The sequence below is a fragment of the Heptranchias perlo genome, chromosome 29 (genome assembly GCF_035084215.1).
Source record: "Heptranchias perlo isolate sHepPer1 chromosome 29, sHepPer1.hap1, whole genome shotgun sequence".
Lineage (NCBI taxonomy): Eukaryota > Metazoa > Chordata > Chondrichthyes > Hexanchiformes > Hexanchidae > Heptranchias > Heptranchias perlo.
The window spans coordinates 7,956,112-7,973,393 of NC_090353.1; the positions used below are offsets into that span (position 1 = coordinate 7,956,112).

Sequence of the window (17,282 nt, forward strand, 5' to 3'; positions counted from 1 at the left end):
AAGAGCCCGTGCAGTGATGGAAGAAACAGTACACTCAAAAGCTGCCTCTCAATTATGGAATTGATCCCATGGAAACAGCAGCCCTGGGTAGGGCGACTTAGAAGAATGGCTGGAAATAACGTGGATCTTGCACACAATCAAAACATGATCATCTGTAAATAGAATTGGAAAAGAAATCCCTGACATGTAGTCACAACGATGCTTTGGGGAATCAATCAGGGTTACCGTGGAAGCGCCTTATATTGGAATGCACAGGACCGAGAAACATCTTGGACCATCTTGCAAGTTCTGGTGTCTGGGAAGTTCTGAAACCCACGATGCTGTCCTGCTCCTCTATTAAATCCTTCATCGGGCTTTTATCCAATTCGCTTCTGAATTTAATGATACAATTATCCCTCATTACCTCTTCTGGCAGTTCATTCCATAGATTTACTTCACAGCCCTGGATTGATGATTGGCAACACCAGCGTGAACTTGGAAAGAGTTGTCTCCCACTCAGCATATAAAGAGCCGTGCTCTTTCCAAACTTCCGCCTTCTCTATACTCTGCTTACTGACTGGGACCCTTGTCCATTGAGGTAAAGGCCCAAGGTCCAAGAATGTGAGTGATTATATACAGGCCAACCTAGACAGTGTAGGGAAAACTGAAGTGCATACATAACGATTTTGCAGTAGTTGTTGATTTAGAAATTCTTGCTGGAAGTACTAAATATATCTTCAAAGGAGGGTCCAGGGGCATCCTCCTCTCCCCCAAGAAAGTTTTCATGTTTGTCATTTCATTTGGTACATTTTCCAGCACTTTGGAATCTACAGTAACTCTGCCTTTCAAGCCAAAGGCTTAACATGGAAGGGTTATAGATATTTTCCGTCTTTCAGGCGAGGTGTTGAACCGAGGCCCCATCTGACCTCTCAGGTAGACGTAAAAGATTCCATGGCACTATTTCGAAGAAGGGCAGGGGGAGTTCATTCCAGTGTCCTGGTCAATAATTATCCCTCAACCAATGTCATTGAAACAGATAACCTGGTCATTTATTTCATTGCTATTTGTGGGACCTTGCTGTGTGCAAATTACAACAGTGACTCCACTTCAAAAGTACTTCATTGGCTGTAAAGTGCTTTGGGACATTCTGAGGTCATGAAAGGTACTATAGATATACAAGTTAGTCCTTCCTTCCTTCTTTTCCTCTTTTCTTCCTTTTCTTTCTTTCAAGTAGTTGTATAGAATTACACTGTTGATCACACTCAGGTGTTAGGCCAATGAAAGCACTTGATTTCAAAAAAGTAAATCTACTTCGAAAATTCTATTTTAATCCTTGCTTTAAAAAAAAATTCTAATACTTTGTGCAAGACACAAGGTAAAACATTCCGATCGATATGGCAAGTTGAAAGGAATGAGGTTGTCACAGTCAATCTTCCACCTCCCATGATATCCTATTCCTTCTGGATCGCTTTACCATATCGAAACACAAAAAGCTTCATTGAAATTCTCAACGCAAACACTGAAGTGCGGTGGTGATCGGTCTGTCTGTGTTGTCAGTAAAAGTGGACTGAGTCAAACCTACACACTCACTCCCTTCACTGCGGGAGCTTAGTGACACGTCACTGTGCACACCTCACAACGTCAACAAAATATTCCTCGAGCAGTTCATCATGTCCTTCTCCCCAATGACTCTCAGACATAAATAGAAGATGAATTGGATTCATACAGTACCTTTCACAATGTCCCAAAGTGCTTTATAACCAATGACGTACTTTTGAAGTATTGTTACTGTTGTAATGTAGGAAATTTAGCAGTTAATTTGCACACAGCAAGGTCCCACAAACAGCAATAATCTGACCAGATAATCTGTTTCTTTTGGTTGAGGGATAAATATTGGCCAGAACACCAGGGAGAAACTCCCCTGTTCTTCTTTGAATAGTGCTGTGGAATCTTTTATTTGCACTTGAGAGGTTTTACATCTCATCCAAAAGACAACATCTCTGACAGTGCAATACTCCCTCAAGCATTAGCCTGGATTATGATCTTAAGTCTCTGGAGTGGGACTTGAACTCATGACCTTCTAACTCAGAAGCAATAGTGCTACTACTGAGTCATGGCTAACAATAACTCTGGCCATATTCTAATCTTACTTTCTTATCTCGATTACCTGCTAGTTCATAAATGTCAGCCTGGCTCAGTGGGTAATACCTGAGCCAGAAAGTTTTGGGTTCAAGCTGCACTACAGGGTTGGAATACATAATCTAGATGATATTTCAGTGCAGTAGTGTGGGAGCACTACATTGTTAATGGAGCTGTCTTGAAAATGAAGCAACATACAGAGGTCCTGCCTGTCAGTTCAGGTGGTCATAAAAGGTCCCAAGGTACTATTTCAAGTTCTCCGAGAGGTTTGGCCAACATTCCTCCCTCAACCAACACCACCAAAAATTAAATTAGTTGGCAGTCATTCATCTCATCCGGTTGGGGATTTTGCTGTGGGAAAATTGGATGCTGCATTTATTCACATAACAACAGTGACTGTGCATCAAAGTAGTTCTGATATGGTGCAAGTTCTTTTCCTTTTAATCGGAGTATCACTGCGTGAAGTATCGACAGAGACTGCTCTCGTAGCCAGCTGATTGTAACGGGTACCAAGGGCGAGAAAGCACAGCAGGAATGACAGAAAGAAAGAATGCACCAAAGTAACAGTGGGAAAAGTCCACCAACGTTTTGGAAACATGAATATAAGATAAACAATAAGATGGTCGGGGGCGTTTCTGAGGTGCTGACATACTCAAGAGGCTCAGGTTATCTCACCAATACACAGGGGACATTTTTTCTAAACTTCAAACAAATATCCCCTGTGTATTCCAATATTTCTACACACTCCCAATCACTTCTGGTTGTTTAAAAGTCATCTCAAAAATGTTGGAAAGCTACTCGCTCAATGAACAATATTCCAAATTCACTTAAAATAAGGATTTAAATAGGAACATTGGAAAAGGAGTAGGCCATTCAGCCCCTCGAGCCTGCTCTGCCGTTCAATTCGATCATGGCTGATCTGTACCTTAATCCCATTCACCCGTCTTAGCTCCATATTCCTTACCCAACAAAAAAATCTATCGATTTCAGTCTTGAAAGCTCCAACTGATCCCAACGGTTGAAGCAGGCGGCTCACCACCACCTTCTCAAGGGCAATTAGGGATGGGCAATAAATGCCGGCCTCGCCAGCGACGCCCACATCCCATGAACAAATAAAAAAAAAATCCACAGCCTTTTGGGGACGGAGTTCCAGATTTCCACTACCCTTTGTGTGAAAAAATGCTTCTTGATTTCACTCCTGAACAGCTTAGCTCTAATTTTAAGATTATGTCCCCTCGTTCTTGATTCCTCCTTTTTAAAAGTGAGCACATTCAAATCGTACAATATTTTTTTGTTCCTCATCCTTGGCCCTGGAGGAAGTATCTCTGAGGCTATATCTTCAAACATTGATTGCCTGCACCTCGATCGTTCCCGTTGGCTCTTTGCCTTGTTGTGTGCTATAATCATTCCTTTAAACCTTCCCCCTATGGCAAAGGATTTGCAATTCAGGAAGAATTCAAGTGGATTTTTAAAAGCCTTAAGTGACTGTGTTTCCACTTGCTTAATATCCCATTCTCTCCTTGCTATCTCTTCTGTCTGGCAGGCCAGAGTTTAATCTAATTACAGCATTTACGCCTTTGGGTATTTTTTTGCTGTCTCTTGTGATGAGACTCCAGGACTATGATTTGGTGTGTGTACCTCTTTCCTTCTTGTCAAATGTTTGGATATATCACAAGATTCTAATAATCTGGCCACTCACATTCCTGAGCTGTCAGGTTACAGTTCTTTTCTTGTTTAGTGACTCGTTTTTATCGACCTGCTGATAGTCACTAGCTGTCGACAGCTAAGATTTTCCTGCTCTCCTATTCCCACCTCTGTTTTGCATCAGGCGGCTTATCAACAGGGTGCACTGTAGGCGATTGTAATTGGGGGGTGGGGGGGCAGGCGTCTTGTGAAGTTGACTGCAGTGAAAGACCTGGAAGAAGTGTGTTGGAAGAGCCAACAACTGTCAGGTTGGATTAACTCTTGTGCAGCACGTGACGGTCAGCTCCGCATTTGAACTGTGGGAAGGACAGAATTCCAGGTGGCTGCACTGGCTTGGGAGTGTCCACATGTAGGAGAAGCGATGTGTTAAGCTCTGCCACTGATGGTCCATGTGGATTTTTTTTTTGTACCGACAGATAATGTCGAGGTGCAGCGCCGTGTTCCCGGCATCTACAGGCATTTGCTGCTGAACTAGTCCTGGCCTGGGCTGATGGCCCAGAACATCTCTCCAATGACCTAGTGGATGGACGGCGTCATTCTAGACCCGTCCACAAAGGAGGAGTTTTAACTCTCGGGCGGGATGACCAGGCAGCCCACCCAAAAGCTGCAGTGGGAAGGCCCGGCCCATTTTAACAGCTGGGCCTCATTTACATGGCGCCGGCCAGCTGGCCTCCGGAGGCAGCTCACTGGCGATCGGCCCCTGAAGATCAGGCAGCCTGGGGCCCACCGTACAGGCGGTCAGCGCTTGTCATGGAGTTGGGGTTCAAGAGGGTTTCACAGGTCGGGGAGGAGCCCGGGTGGCAGCAGCCCAAACTTTCTTTGTGAGGCCTGGAGGAGAAAACTTCCGAACTGTCAGGTTTCAATTCTTTTCTTGTTTAATGACTCGTTTTTTTCGACCCGCTACTGGGCCTCCACGTTTTGCCCGCTAGAATTTACTGAGCAGGGTGCCTGCAGCCAACGTCCCTCTCAATAGGTCATGAAAATTGCATCGCGCGCCTGTCCAAGTGATGGGCCCTGTCTTGGTCATGGGGACTGTCTAAGTGATGGGCCCTGTCTAAGTGATGGAGCCTGTCTAAGTGATGGGACCTGTCTAAGTGATGGGCCCTGTCTAAGTGATGGAGCCTGTCTAAGTGATGGGGCCTGTCTAAGTGATGGGCCCTGTCTAAGTGATGGAGCCTGTCTAAGTGATGGAGCCTGTCCAAGTGATGGGCCCTGTCTTGGTCATGGGGACTGTCTAAGTGATGGGCCCTGTCTAAGTGATGGAGCCTGTCTAAGTGATGGGACCTGTCTCGGTCATGGGGACTGTCTAAGTGATGGGGCCTGTCTAAGTGATGGAGCCTGTCTAAGTGATGGGGCCTGTCTAAGTGATGGAGCCTGTCTAAGTGATGGGGCCTGTCTAAGTGATGGGACCTGTCTAAGTGATGGGGCCTGTCTAAGTGATGGGGCCTGTCTAAGTGATGGGACCTGTCTAAGTGATGGGGCCTGTCTAAGTGATGGGACCTGTCTAAGTGATGGGACCTGTCTCGGTCATGGGGACTGTCTAAGTGATGGGGCCTGTCTAAGTGATGGGACCTGTCTCGGTCATGGGGCCTGTCTAAGTGATGGGGCCTGTCTAAGTGATGGGGCCTGTCTAAGTGATGGGGCCTGTCTAAGTGATGGGGCCTGTCTAAGTGATGGGGCCTGTCTAAGTGATGGGACCTGTCTAAGTGATGGGACCTGTCTAAATGATGGGACCTGTCTAAGTGATGGGACCTGTCTAAGTGATGGGACCTGTCTAAGTGGTGAGCATTATCTTAATGATGGGCCCTGTCTCAGTGATTGATCGTGTCTAAGTGATGGGACCTCAATTTGAGTAAATGTGCCAGGCTCCAGGTTGGGTCAACCGGGCACCTCTGCAGTCCAAAAAACAGTGACGTGAAAATGGCTGTGGGGCGGGAATCGAGTGGTGAATGTGGTGCTTCCAATTTGACTGAACGGAGGCAGTAAAAATTCTCCCCTCAATTCTGCAGTTTGTTGAACTCTCTCTCAGGGAGCTCGGAGCACACATTAGGGAAAGTGAAGACTTTGGGCTTGGGACCCCAATTCATTCTGTGCTTTCAGAGTCCAGCAGGTTCCAAATTCATTGGAGGCCTGCTCCCATTACAGATGCCTCCTGATGCAGTCTGTTAGACTATACAGAGCTGTGCGGTGTCAGTACTGAACAGGTTAATGTCTTGGTTAAGTTTACATCCACGTGTTTGTTACTAATATCATATCGTACCCACAAGTGTCAGCTAGTCCATGGAGTTTTACCAATGCACATATAGAATGTATGATTCAATATAGGAAGACTGTGGACCCCATTTTCAAGTCCACAAGGCCCAAAGACTGGAACAAGTCTTCTGTCAAAGGCCTTGGCAGGTAAGTAGTCAGAGGGAGAGAAGGCCTCAACTAGGCCCACCTTTCACACCAGGTGGTCCTGGAAGGGAAATGGGCCAGGAGCACAGGCCCCTAGGCCCCTGAACCCCTGCAGGCATTTAGATGCAGCAGAGGGGAGGGGAGGGTGGAAGGAGTGGCTAACGGCAGTCCCAGGCTGAGCGGGGAGAGGTAAATGAAGGTTGGGGTGGGGAGATAGCAGTCGGTGTCAGTTTGAGCCTCTACATTGGGTCCCTGAGGCACCTTTGGGGATGAGTGCAATCTGTGTACAGTTAGGACAGGTGAAACGTATCCAGAATCAGGCCATTCATTGCATTTGCATTTGATAAGAGAACACAACCCTAAATAGAATGTATTTTTCATTGTCAAAGAATCCTGTCGACATATCGAGGAGTTTTGTTGCGGTCTGAAAATTCGACTACAGATATGGGACGGCACTGTGGCAAACACAACGGGCTCAATTTTTCCATGGTGGCAGGTTGGCGGGGAGTGGGGGGGTGAAGGGGCGCGTGGCAAACCCGCATGAACCAAACTTACCGTTTCCGACACGATCGCACGTTGATTAATAGTGATTAACGTCCTCTCCGGGTCTCACGCCCGGCAGCCAGCCTGATTGACAGGCCGTCAGGAGCTGCGACATGTGTGGGGGAGGGGGGGGGACGAGAAAGGGAGCGAGCGAGACGTCATCCGGTGCTGGAACGGAAGATCGGAGGGGGGGGGGGGAGAGAGGGGGATATCGGAGCGGGAGACATCGGACGTCGGAGCAAGTTTCAAAGGTAGGTTCATTTAGTGTTTTCACTTCCTTGCATGTTTTTTCATTTAATTTATTTAGAATCTTTTTCCCTGATACGGCCCTTCACGTCTGGTTTCACCAGGCCTGAATCAGGAGCGGTGGGCAAGCCGCCCAGGTGAGTTAAAAATCTTTCTAACCCCTTCATCTGTCCCAGGTAAAGTGCCTTAAATACCTCATTTGGCTCTTTAACTGTCATCCCGGATTTATTGTCAGCGGGACTTCCGGTTTCAGGTCGCTCACACGCACACAGGTGGGTCCCTGGGGAAACTCGGATGTCGGCAGGTTGAAGCCGGCTTCCGAACCCGAACGGGATTTCCATGAATTTTGGAGCCCTCCAAAACACCCGCAATTGCCCCCTTAAAATCACCCCCGACATCTTTCATGGTGTGAACATTTGCAAAGGGTCTTTTTTTTGGTTTGTACTCAAAGTTAAGCTTACAGGAGCAGAAATAATTATCGATGAATTGATATTAATTTTTAAGTTCCTGTGTCGCTGCTCAAGAGTCTGCTTCAAACCTGGTAGACCAGCTGATGAATGGCAGTGCTCTTTTAATCACCCCTTTCAGTTTCCGGCAGGCAGGGTGAGGGTACGGTAGTGTACTGGTTATGTTATTGGACTAGTAATCCAGAGAACACAAGTTCAAATCCCACCATGGTAGCTTGAGAATTTGAATTCAGTTTTAAAAAAAACCTATTATCAGTAAGTGACCATGAAGCTACCACATTGTCATAAGAACCCAATTTTATGAATGGAAATCTGCTGTCCTTCCTCAGGCCGGCCTATATGTGACTCCAGCCCCACATCAACCTGGTTGACTCTTGACCACCCTCTGAAGTGGCCTAGCAAGCCCCTCGGTACCAAAGAAGGCCCATCACCACCTTCTCGGGGCAATGAGGGATGGGCAATAGCGATGCCCAAATCCCGGGAGTGGGTATAAACGGGTTACCTTGCGGAGACGATGGCATGATGGTCCGAGCCAGAGCAGATATCCTGCGTGATGTAGGGGTTGTTGTCGCACGAGATGCCGTGGAGGGTGTAGTTCGGTTTGCACACTGTTAGGAAGAAGGGGGCGTGGTAGCCGGTTGCCAGCTGTATGATGTCGGTCACAAGGGCCGTAGCACAGAGCCCGAATACGTGTACACCTGGAGAGCCACAATGGAAAAGAGATCTGAGACACTAAGTATGACCACTCCCCATACAGCAAAAAATAAACAGAAAGCCGCCATGACCTCGGCCCAGTTTCCTGGGTCAAGGGTCATTAGGTATTTATGGTGGGCTCCCGGGGGGATTCCCATCACCAAATGGAAGGCCACCAGTTATCCCCTCCCCCCAGGACTGTTGCTAGGGCATCTGAATGACTGGAGAGCCACCGCATTAAAGGGCAGAAGACCCTTAACTAATCTCCCACTGAAGGGTTCAGTCAAGACCAAGGACTTCAGCAGATAGATGCTGGGGACTGAAATGAGGCCACATCAAGGCCTTCTCTCTCCATCAGGAGGGCCAGTCCCACCTCTAGCCCAGGTACTACACCCAGGCTTCACCTGGCGGACCAGGGGAGCAGCAGGAACAGGGACGGGCAAGAGGGAAATGGGCCGTGAACCTGGGCTCTGCCCACCGGTCAGTATCTGCATGCAGCGGGTGGGGGAGGAGCGACCATTGGTGATCCCGGCAGTGGTGGGAAATTCAGGTCAGGATGTGAAGGAGGCAGTAGGCCTCACCATCCAATTTTAACCTCCATTTCCATCGCTAGTGAAGGAAGATCCACCCAAAAGTCTCCAGCTTTGAGCACGCAGACCCAAGAAAGTCACAGGTTGAATTCCCTGGCCTGTGCAAAAGGTTGAGGCTCTTCCTGGGTGACACAGGGGGAAATCCTGCGGCTGATTCCTATACAGTGACAACTACTGGAATGTGGATGTGGATGCTGGAACAGGACAAGATTAGGCTTGGCTCTTAGGTTTTCCAATTGTCCACTGATACTCATCGCCAAGGCCCACATGTGAATAAGAGTCAGTAGGGTGAGATACCAGAGAGGGACAGCTGCACATGGAATCACACCCAGCGAGGGAGTCAACACCTTCAGGTGAGAAGGGACGAAGGTGGAGAGGTAAAGGCGATAGTCCACCACATGCTCATTCTCTAAGTGGGTCTACAAGTTCAAAGTGAATGGAATGAAAAAGACCACTAGGCTCATCGACCCACTCCTTCCCACTCACCTCAACCTAATCTCCTGAGGGAGGTAACTAAGAAGAGGATGCTGTGAAATCCCTTCATCAGAAGGAAAGCAAGCGACTCCGGGATGTTAATCTCAACCATAACTGACATTATTCAGCCCATTATGGAAACCGCACGATTTTCATTTACATAGAATTTACAGCTCAGAAACAGGCCATTCGGCCCAACAGGTCTATGCCGGTGTTTATGCTCCACACGAGCCTCCTCCCACCCTCCTTCATCTAATCCTATCAGCATAACCTTCTATTCATTTCTCCCTGATGAACTTATCTAGCTTCCCCTTCAATGCGTTTATGCTTTGGTTTCTGGTTTCTATAGCAGGTGGCCGATCCACAAGGCCAGTTTTATACCCAGACAGCATGCTGAAAATCTACTCCCCGTCTTGTGATGACTGCATAAAAATCCACCAAAATAAAAATGAAGAGGTCGGGATCCCTGTTGACCATCGGTTGCTGTGACAGAGCTGGCGTTTGGTGCAGGGCGCCTCGACATTGTTCCTTTACCAATCCGTCTAAGCTCCAAACCCAGACCGATACCCTCCGACCACACTGGAGTGACATTCTCAATCGTCACACTCTACTTAGGCAATAGCTACCAAATCAATGGTAATTAATGCTGAGTTTTGGGCCATGGGCTCATCGTAATGAGATCTGAATTAAACCGGTCAGAAATTATTTCCCTTTAGGCTTTGGTAACCTCCAGAGAATGGCGATGTTACTCTAAACTCTCAGCACTGAGTAGAAACGGAGGTTAAATAATAAGCAGGCACGAACACAATGCCTATGTTCTACTATTATTTTCTACTGTTATTTTATTTTTTGCCGATTTGACTCTCTTTATCTGCTTTCTACAGGGAGAATTATTCATTGATGCAACTCTCCGACTAAGCAGTGAGATCTCTCTGGAGAAAACGGCCCAGATGGCAACCAGAGTTCAACAAAGAAAAAACTTTCTTTGAAGTGCAAGGAAGCAGCTGTTAGCTTTCAAATTCATTACCCTGCAAAATCAAAAGCAGAAATGACCTTTTATGTTAGTGAATGGGAAGCAAAGACACAGTGAGACAGAACTGACTGCTGAAAAGTCCCCCCCAAATGACAGAAATTGTTGGAAATGTCAAAGCTCTAATCTGTTCTCTTCTCAATTTAAAGCAGGCTCTTCTGGGGCCTGAGTTTAATATTCTTCAATGATGAGACTAAGGCAGCGCATGTTAGGTGCCAGTCGTGGCTCAGTGGATCGCACTCTTGCCTCTGAGTCAGAAGGTGTTGGTTCATGTCCCACTTCAGACACTTGACCACAAAATCTAGGCTAACACTTCAGTGCTTTTCTGAGGGTGTGCTGGACTGTTAGAGATGCTGTCTTTCAAATGAGATATTAAACTGAGGCCCTGTCTCAGGTGGATGTAAAAGGCCCCATGGCATGATCTTGCAGAAGAGCAGGAAAGTCCTCCCTGGTGTTCTGGCCAATATTTATCCCTCAACCAACACCTGAAAACTGATTATCTGATCATTATCACATTGCTGTTTGTGGGATCTTGCTGTGCACAAATTGACTGCCGGGTTTCCTACATAACAACACTTCAAAAGTACTTTGGGACATCCTGAGGTTGTGAAAGGTGCTATATAAATGTAAGTCTTTATTTCTTTTTATTTCTCCCCCCCCAGAGAGGTTTGCCGAGTACAAACGGGCCATTTATCTGAAGGCATGTCTGAGTACCATTCCAGATCCTGACTCTTGTAACACCCACCAGTGGGAGTGTAGTTATACCAGCACAGACCTCACCTGTGCGCACCATCCACTTGCAAAGGTGTCTGGATACACCCAGACCTCACCTGCCTGGAAATGTTGATCCCATGATGCAACAGGTTGCCAGGAAGAGTGCTCGAGGCCAGGACACTGGACTCATTCGAAAAACGGCCAACTGCTACAACGGATAATCAATAGGGTTGGGTTCAAATGGGCTGAAGAGCTTTCTTCTGCCAGACCTATGTAATGAAAATCCAACCAATTTACTATGGAGGTGCCAGTGTGTTAATGTTGGCGTTCAATTTGAACTAGACAGGTTATTGTCAACAAATGTGATTCAGGGTTGAAAGAAAGAAAGAACTTGCATTTATATAGTGAATTTCATCACGTCCCAGAGTAGTTTACAGCCAGTGAAGTACTTTTGAAGTGTAGTCATTGTTGTAATGTAGGGAATGCAGAGCAAGCTCCCACAAACAGCAATGAGATAATGAGTAGATAATTTGTTTTATGTGATATTGGTTGAGGGATACATTTTTGCCAGGACACCGGGGAGAATTCCCTTTCTCTTCTTCAAATAGTGCCATGGCATCTTTTACATCCATCCTGAGGGGGGCAGACAGGGGCTCATTTGAATGACGGCACCCCCAACAGTGCCGCACTCTCTCAGTGTCAGTCCAGGTTCTGTGCCCAAGTCTCTGGAATGAGACATAAACCTGGAAACCTTCCGACTCAGAGGTGAGAGTGCTACCCACAGAGCCAAGGCTGACACTGATTTTTATTAGAAATGCACCAAGCGAATGCTGTAGATAGGTGGGCTAGATGGGCCGAAGGTCTTCTCCTGCCTGAAACTACACTAACTGAAGTACCCTGAGATGCTCAACTGTCCAAATATCAAAGTATTCGTCTCCAACTTCAACTGTCCAGATGCTAACTAGGAAGGGTATAAGGGTATAAACTTGATGCTCTGTTGCATCCCTGTATTGTAGAAGAATGCAGGCTCCCTTCATAAATACATAGCTAGCTATTTGAAATGAGATAAAATGCAGTTAGTCAACTTAAGGATGGAGCCATGTTCGATAGTGAATAGAATAGAATTCCCACAGTGGGCTTGTTGGCAAATGTGGCCACTATAGAAGATGCCACACTAACAGGCTCCACCCTTCCCCCAAACTCACCAAGGGGTTAGAAACATTGCCCAGCACTGCGGTCCTCTCTTAGTGCAACTGGTCAATCAAATCAATACAAAGAAAACCTCCCCCCACCCCCACCCCGGAAAAAGCTGGAAATCTGGAAGAAAAAGCAGAAAATGCTGGAAACACTCAGCAGGTCAAACAACCGAGGAGAGAACAGATGAGTTAATGTTTCAGATGTGAACCCTTCATCGTTTGACAAAGGGTCTGAATCCCCTTCAACTTGGTCTTTCTCTCCGCAGATACTGGCTGACCTGCTGAGTGTTTCCAACAGTTCCTGTTTTTGTGGCCATTCGAATAGGATTGATGAAGAAGGAAATCTAACTGAATCCTAGGGTGATGAGGATTAACCCGGGGGGCGAGGGGAGGGGGGAATATTTGTTAAAAGCCTGGTAGAATTGCAAATAGTGTAGCTCAACTAATCTGAATAGTGTCTAATATAAGGGTAGCTTAAGCCAGAGGGGTATTACACTGTGAGTGTAGTAGGCCAGTCTGACTGGAATCAGTCCAATGTGTGTGAATAAACAGTGGTCATTAACTATCCCAATCCACTATCTGATTCCTGATTGAACTCTGTCTGCACTGTGCCACAAAAGCACTCCAGTGAACAAAGCCTAGAGAATAAGAAAGAAAGACTTGCATTTATATAGTGCCTTTCACAACCTCAGGACGTCCCAAAGCTCTTTACAGCCAATGAAGTACTTTTGAACTGTACTCACTGTGGTAATGTAGGAAATATGCCAGCCAATTTGTGCACAGCAAGGTCCCACAAACAGCACTGAGCTAATGATCAGATCATCTGTTTTAGTGATGTTGGTTGAGGGATAAATTTTGGCCAGGACACCAGTGAGAACTCCCCTGCTCTTCTTAGTAATAGCGCAACTGGATCTTTTACGTCCAACCAAGAGGGCAGACGGAGCCTCGGTTTAACGTCTCATCCAAAAGACGGCACCTCTGACAGTGCAGCACTCACTCAGTACTGCAGTCAGTACCGCAGATTATGTGCTCAAGTCTTTGGTGGGGGACGTGAACCCACAACCTCATGACTCAGAGGCAAGAGTGCTATTACCGAGCAACAGCAGAAACTATCTAGACCTTAATGGCACAATCCCGTGCTCAAAGTAGGGAAACTATGCTTTGTGTTGGTTGGAAGTATTGGTTGTGGATAGGGCTATCCCCGATTTTCCAACCTGTGCTCCCTATGACCATGGCTTGCTGCTGGGAACAAGGGATCACGGAATTGGTCCAATACAGTAAAATAGGATAATATTGGATATGTGGACATGCAGCCAGTGCTACTGATGGCTAAAGTCCCTCCCAATACACATCATCTGGACATTTGAGAGTTGAAGGCAAAGAAGCCCACTCCTCTAACTTTGATATATCCCTTCCTCCCGCCACTGCACTACTGCCAGCAGAGCCATTGGCCATTACAACCCTAAACTGTGAAATTCTCTTCATAAAACCCTTCCACTTTGCCTCACCGTTCCTCACCTTCAAAAGCCTCCATGAAGCCCATCTCTCCAACACTCACCTCCCCACTTCCCTGCTAGCTATTGATGCAATCTGCTCCATCACACGTTCCTCAACAAGGATCTCATGGAACTAAAGTGGAGGATATTTTACTAATGTGGCATCATGGACATATGCTTCCCACAGCTCTCCACCATTGGGGGTTTCCTCACCTTCTGTCTGGGTCTGTTGTAGACTAATTGATGGAGATTGACTGCTATGATTAGTCAACAACTCCACTATCGTTCTATCGTGTGACTACCAGGATGGTCGATGGCAAACTAGATGGACCTTGATCTTTTTTCTACAGTTTTATGTTCCCATCAAATTACTTCACGAGCAATGTGCACAGTAATAGTGAACCTACCAACAAACCTCACAGTCCGCCTGAGGAAGGAATTAAAGTTGCAGCCTCCTGCGTTAATGCTGCCCTCAGAACCTTCTTTATTCTTCAGTTTAGATTGGCAGCAATAGACAATCCCTTCTCCAATCATAATCTGGGGTAGAAAACCACACACAAGAAAGGTACTATGAAAAAAATGGCTGCACCATATAATATAATTAAATGTGTTTATTCAAATACCTTGTGAACATCACCACCTACTTGGATTTATATGGCACCTTTAACATAACAAAATGTCCCAAGGTGCCCCATGGTTGTGAGGGGAGGGCTGGAACTGGGAACCAAGTGAAAGTTAAAACAGAGTTAGGGAAGGTGACTGAGGGGATGGTTTGTCTTGGCTGAATTTCGTGGGCCTAAAGGTTCGAGGAGACCTGCTTCTCTGGTGGATAAGTCTTAAATTCGAACAGCAAGATCTGCTGGTATTGGCAACTGGAGACATATGCAGATTATAGGGACACTGATTCAAACTTTATGAGGTAAAATATCTACGGGGAGGTCTCACGATCTCCCACCATAGCTTCGGAGGAAGATCAGCGGAAAGCCCCTGGCCGTTTTCATCATTTCTCCCGGGTCCCCGCCGTAGTTACGGCATGAGATGGGTAGAACCCCCGCAGAAATTTTACTTCTAAACGTAGCCCTGAGGCTCCACATAGGCCACAAGAACAAATTGGTAACCATGGTAAACTGAGCAACTTCTTCACCCAGAATGTTGTTTACATGCCCTCAAATTGCTCAATAATACACCCCCCCCTTAGAGGTGAAAGATTCTGTCAACTGATCTGAAGATTACAATAGGTAGAATCTACTGTAATCTTCAGATCAGTTGATTGAAAGAATTATGTTTCCCAATGTGCTACGGAGATGAGATAATGAGGTTAGCAGGAGTTCCATGGTGTCTCTAATTGAGGTATTTAAGATGATTTAAAGGATTTGATAGGGTAGATTTTCCACCTTCAAGTATTTATCCAATTCCCTTTTGAAAGTTATTATTGAATTTGCTTCCACCCTTTCAGGCAGTGCATTCCAGATCACAACAACTCGCTGTATAAAAAAAATTTCTCCTCATCTTCCCCTCTGGTTCTTTTGCCAATTATCTTAAATCTGGTTACTGACGTTTCTGCCACTGGAAACAGTTTCTCTTTATTTACTCCATCAAAACCCTTCATCATTTTGAACATCTCTATCAAATCTCCTCTTAACCTTCTCTGCTCTAAGGAGAACAACCCCAGTTTCTCCAGTCTCTCCACATAACTGAAGTCCCTCATCCCTGGTCCCATTCTAGTAAATCTCCTCTGCACCCTTCATGGGGAAAGAGCACAGGAGTGGGAGTAGTTGGATAGCTCTTTCAAAGAGCTGGCACAGGCGCGATGGGCCGAATGCCTCCTTCTGGGCTGCATCGTTCTATGATTCCATGGTTTTATGATCAAGCAGTAACCGTTGAGTAAACTCTAAGCTACTTACAGAGGCTGCTGGACCAGCAAATGCCAAGCTGAGGAGCATCAGTAGTGGGATGAGTTCCTCACTGGGTTCCACATAGGGCATGCTCAGCGTGCGGTCATAGCACTGGAAGCCCACTTTGGCTGGTCTGAACAGATCCGTCAGTTCCAGGAAATAAAGTGTAACGATCGATGAAGCGACAATAGGAAGCTGCAATATGAATGTTAAACATTAGTACCTCAGCACAGGACTCTCTTAAATATCATCAACCCACCACCCCCATCCCCAACAATATGACAAAAGGCAGCTTTGTTCATTTAGTCGCACTCTTGACCCTGAGTCAAGAAATGTGGGTTCAAGCCCCACTGTGGACTTCAGCACAGATTCTAACCGACAGTGCATTGCTGAGTGAGTGCTGCACTGTCGGAGGTGCCGCCTTTCAGTTGAGACATTAAACTGAGACCCTGTCTTCCGGCTCAGGTGGACGTCAAAGATGTTTCGGCCACTATTCCAAGAGGAGCTAGAAATTCTCCCAGCAATGGTGACTGCGCCTCAAAAATAAATGGTTGTAAATGCACTGAGGTGTCCAGGTACATTTGAAGTCTTCCGTGACCAGTGAGCACCGATAATAGAGTGTCTGATAACAACATTATGATTTTGTTGATAAGGTTCCTTTTGGTTTTATTGGGACTTTTGTTGCTTATTTTGGCATCTCTTAGTTTTAATTTCTTACAATATTCTGAGGGGGCTTGACAGGGATGATGCTGAGAGGTTGTTTCCTCTGGCTGGAGAGTCTAGAACTAAGGGGCATAGTCTCAGGATAAGGGGTCGGCCATTTAAGATTGAGATGAGAAGGAATTTCTTCACTCAGAGGGCTGTGAGTCTTTGGAATTCTCTACCCCAGAGGGCTATAGATGTTCAGACATTGACTATATTCTCTGATATCGATAGATTTTTGGACTCTAGGGGAATCAAGGGATATGGGGATCGGGTGGGAAAGTGGAGTTTTGGTCGAAGATCAGCCATGATCTTACTGAATGGTGGAGCAGGCTCGAGGGGCTGTAGAGCCCACTCCTGCCCTTATTTCTTATGCTCTTATGTTCATTGGACCATATGTTTGTTTATTATATTAGTGATGCCCTCAAAGGAGCACTTGTGCTGATTCTTGTTAGGAGACCCTGGGGCAACTCAGTGTCACCCTTATTGGTCCAATCAAACTAGGCCCAGGGAAGTGATAATGTGCTATGTAAGTGCAAGTTTCTTCTTTGCAATCAATGAGTGATTGACTCCTGGAACGGATCGCAGTCCGTGCGGTGAGTGTGGATTCACCATAGGCCTTCACAAGGGACCTGGGCGAGTTTCTGCGAGAGGAAGATCTCTCAAATCTCGTGTTATAGAAGGTTGGTGGGTTAACTGGACTGGAGCTTGCTTGATCGCCTTTGGGAATCCAAAAGGAATTTCCCAGAGTTTTTAATCCTTAATTGGCCCGATGTTTCTTTTCTTTGTATTTTTGCCTCCCTCGGGAGATTGCATGGTTGTGAGGGAGGAGTGGGAGTGGGTTTAATGGTATGTGTAGGTCAAGAAGGGAGAAGCTTGATGGACCAGCTGGTCTGTTCATACGCTTTTCCATATGTTCGTAAATGTTAACCAATTTTTTGTTAAGGGCTCTTTCACAAACAGTCTTCATGAAGGAACAACTTTACGCACTTACTTTCCATCCCTTTCCCCCTTCCC

At 46.3% G+C, this 17,282-nt stretch overlaps 1 protein-coding gene across 1 annotated transcript in view; it reads right to left on the minus strand.

The window, feature by feature from the left end:
• The window catches only part of plppr3a (phospholipid phosphatase related 3a), a 54,471-nt gene that overhangs the window by 11,817 nt on the left and 25,372 nt on the right, over window positions 1–17,282 (minus strand). Inside the window, exons 2-4 of the mRNA XM_067968659.1 lie at window positions 15,573–15,758; window positions 14,076–14,205; window positions 7,978–8,173 (exon numbers count right to left, since the gene is read on the minus strand). Of these exons, the coding sequence (XP_067824760.1) occupies window positions 7,978–8,173; window positions 14,076–14,205; window positions 15,573–15,758 (512 nt within the window). The remainder of the gene's footprint in view (window positions 1–7,977; window positions 8,174–14,075; window positions 14,206–15,572; window positions 15,759–17,282) is intronic.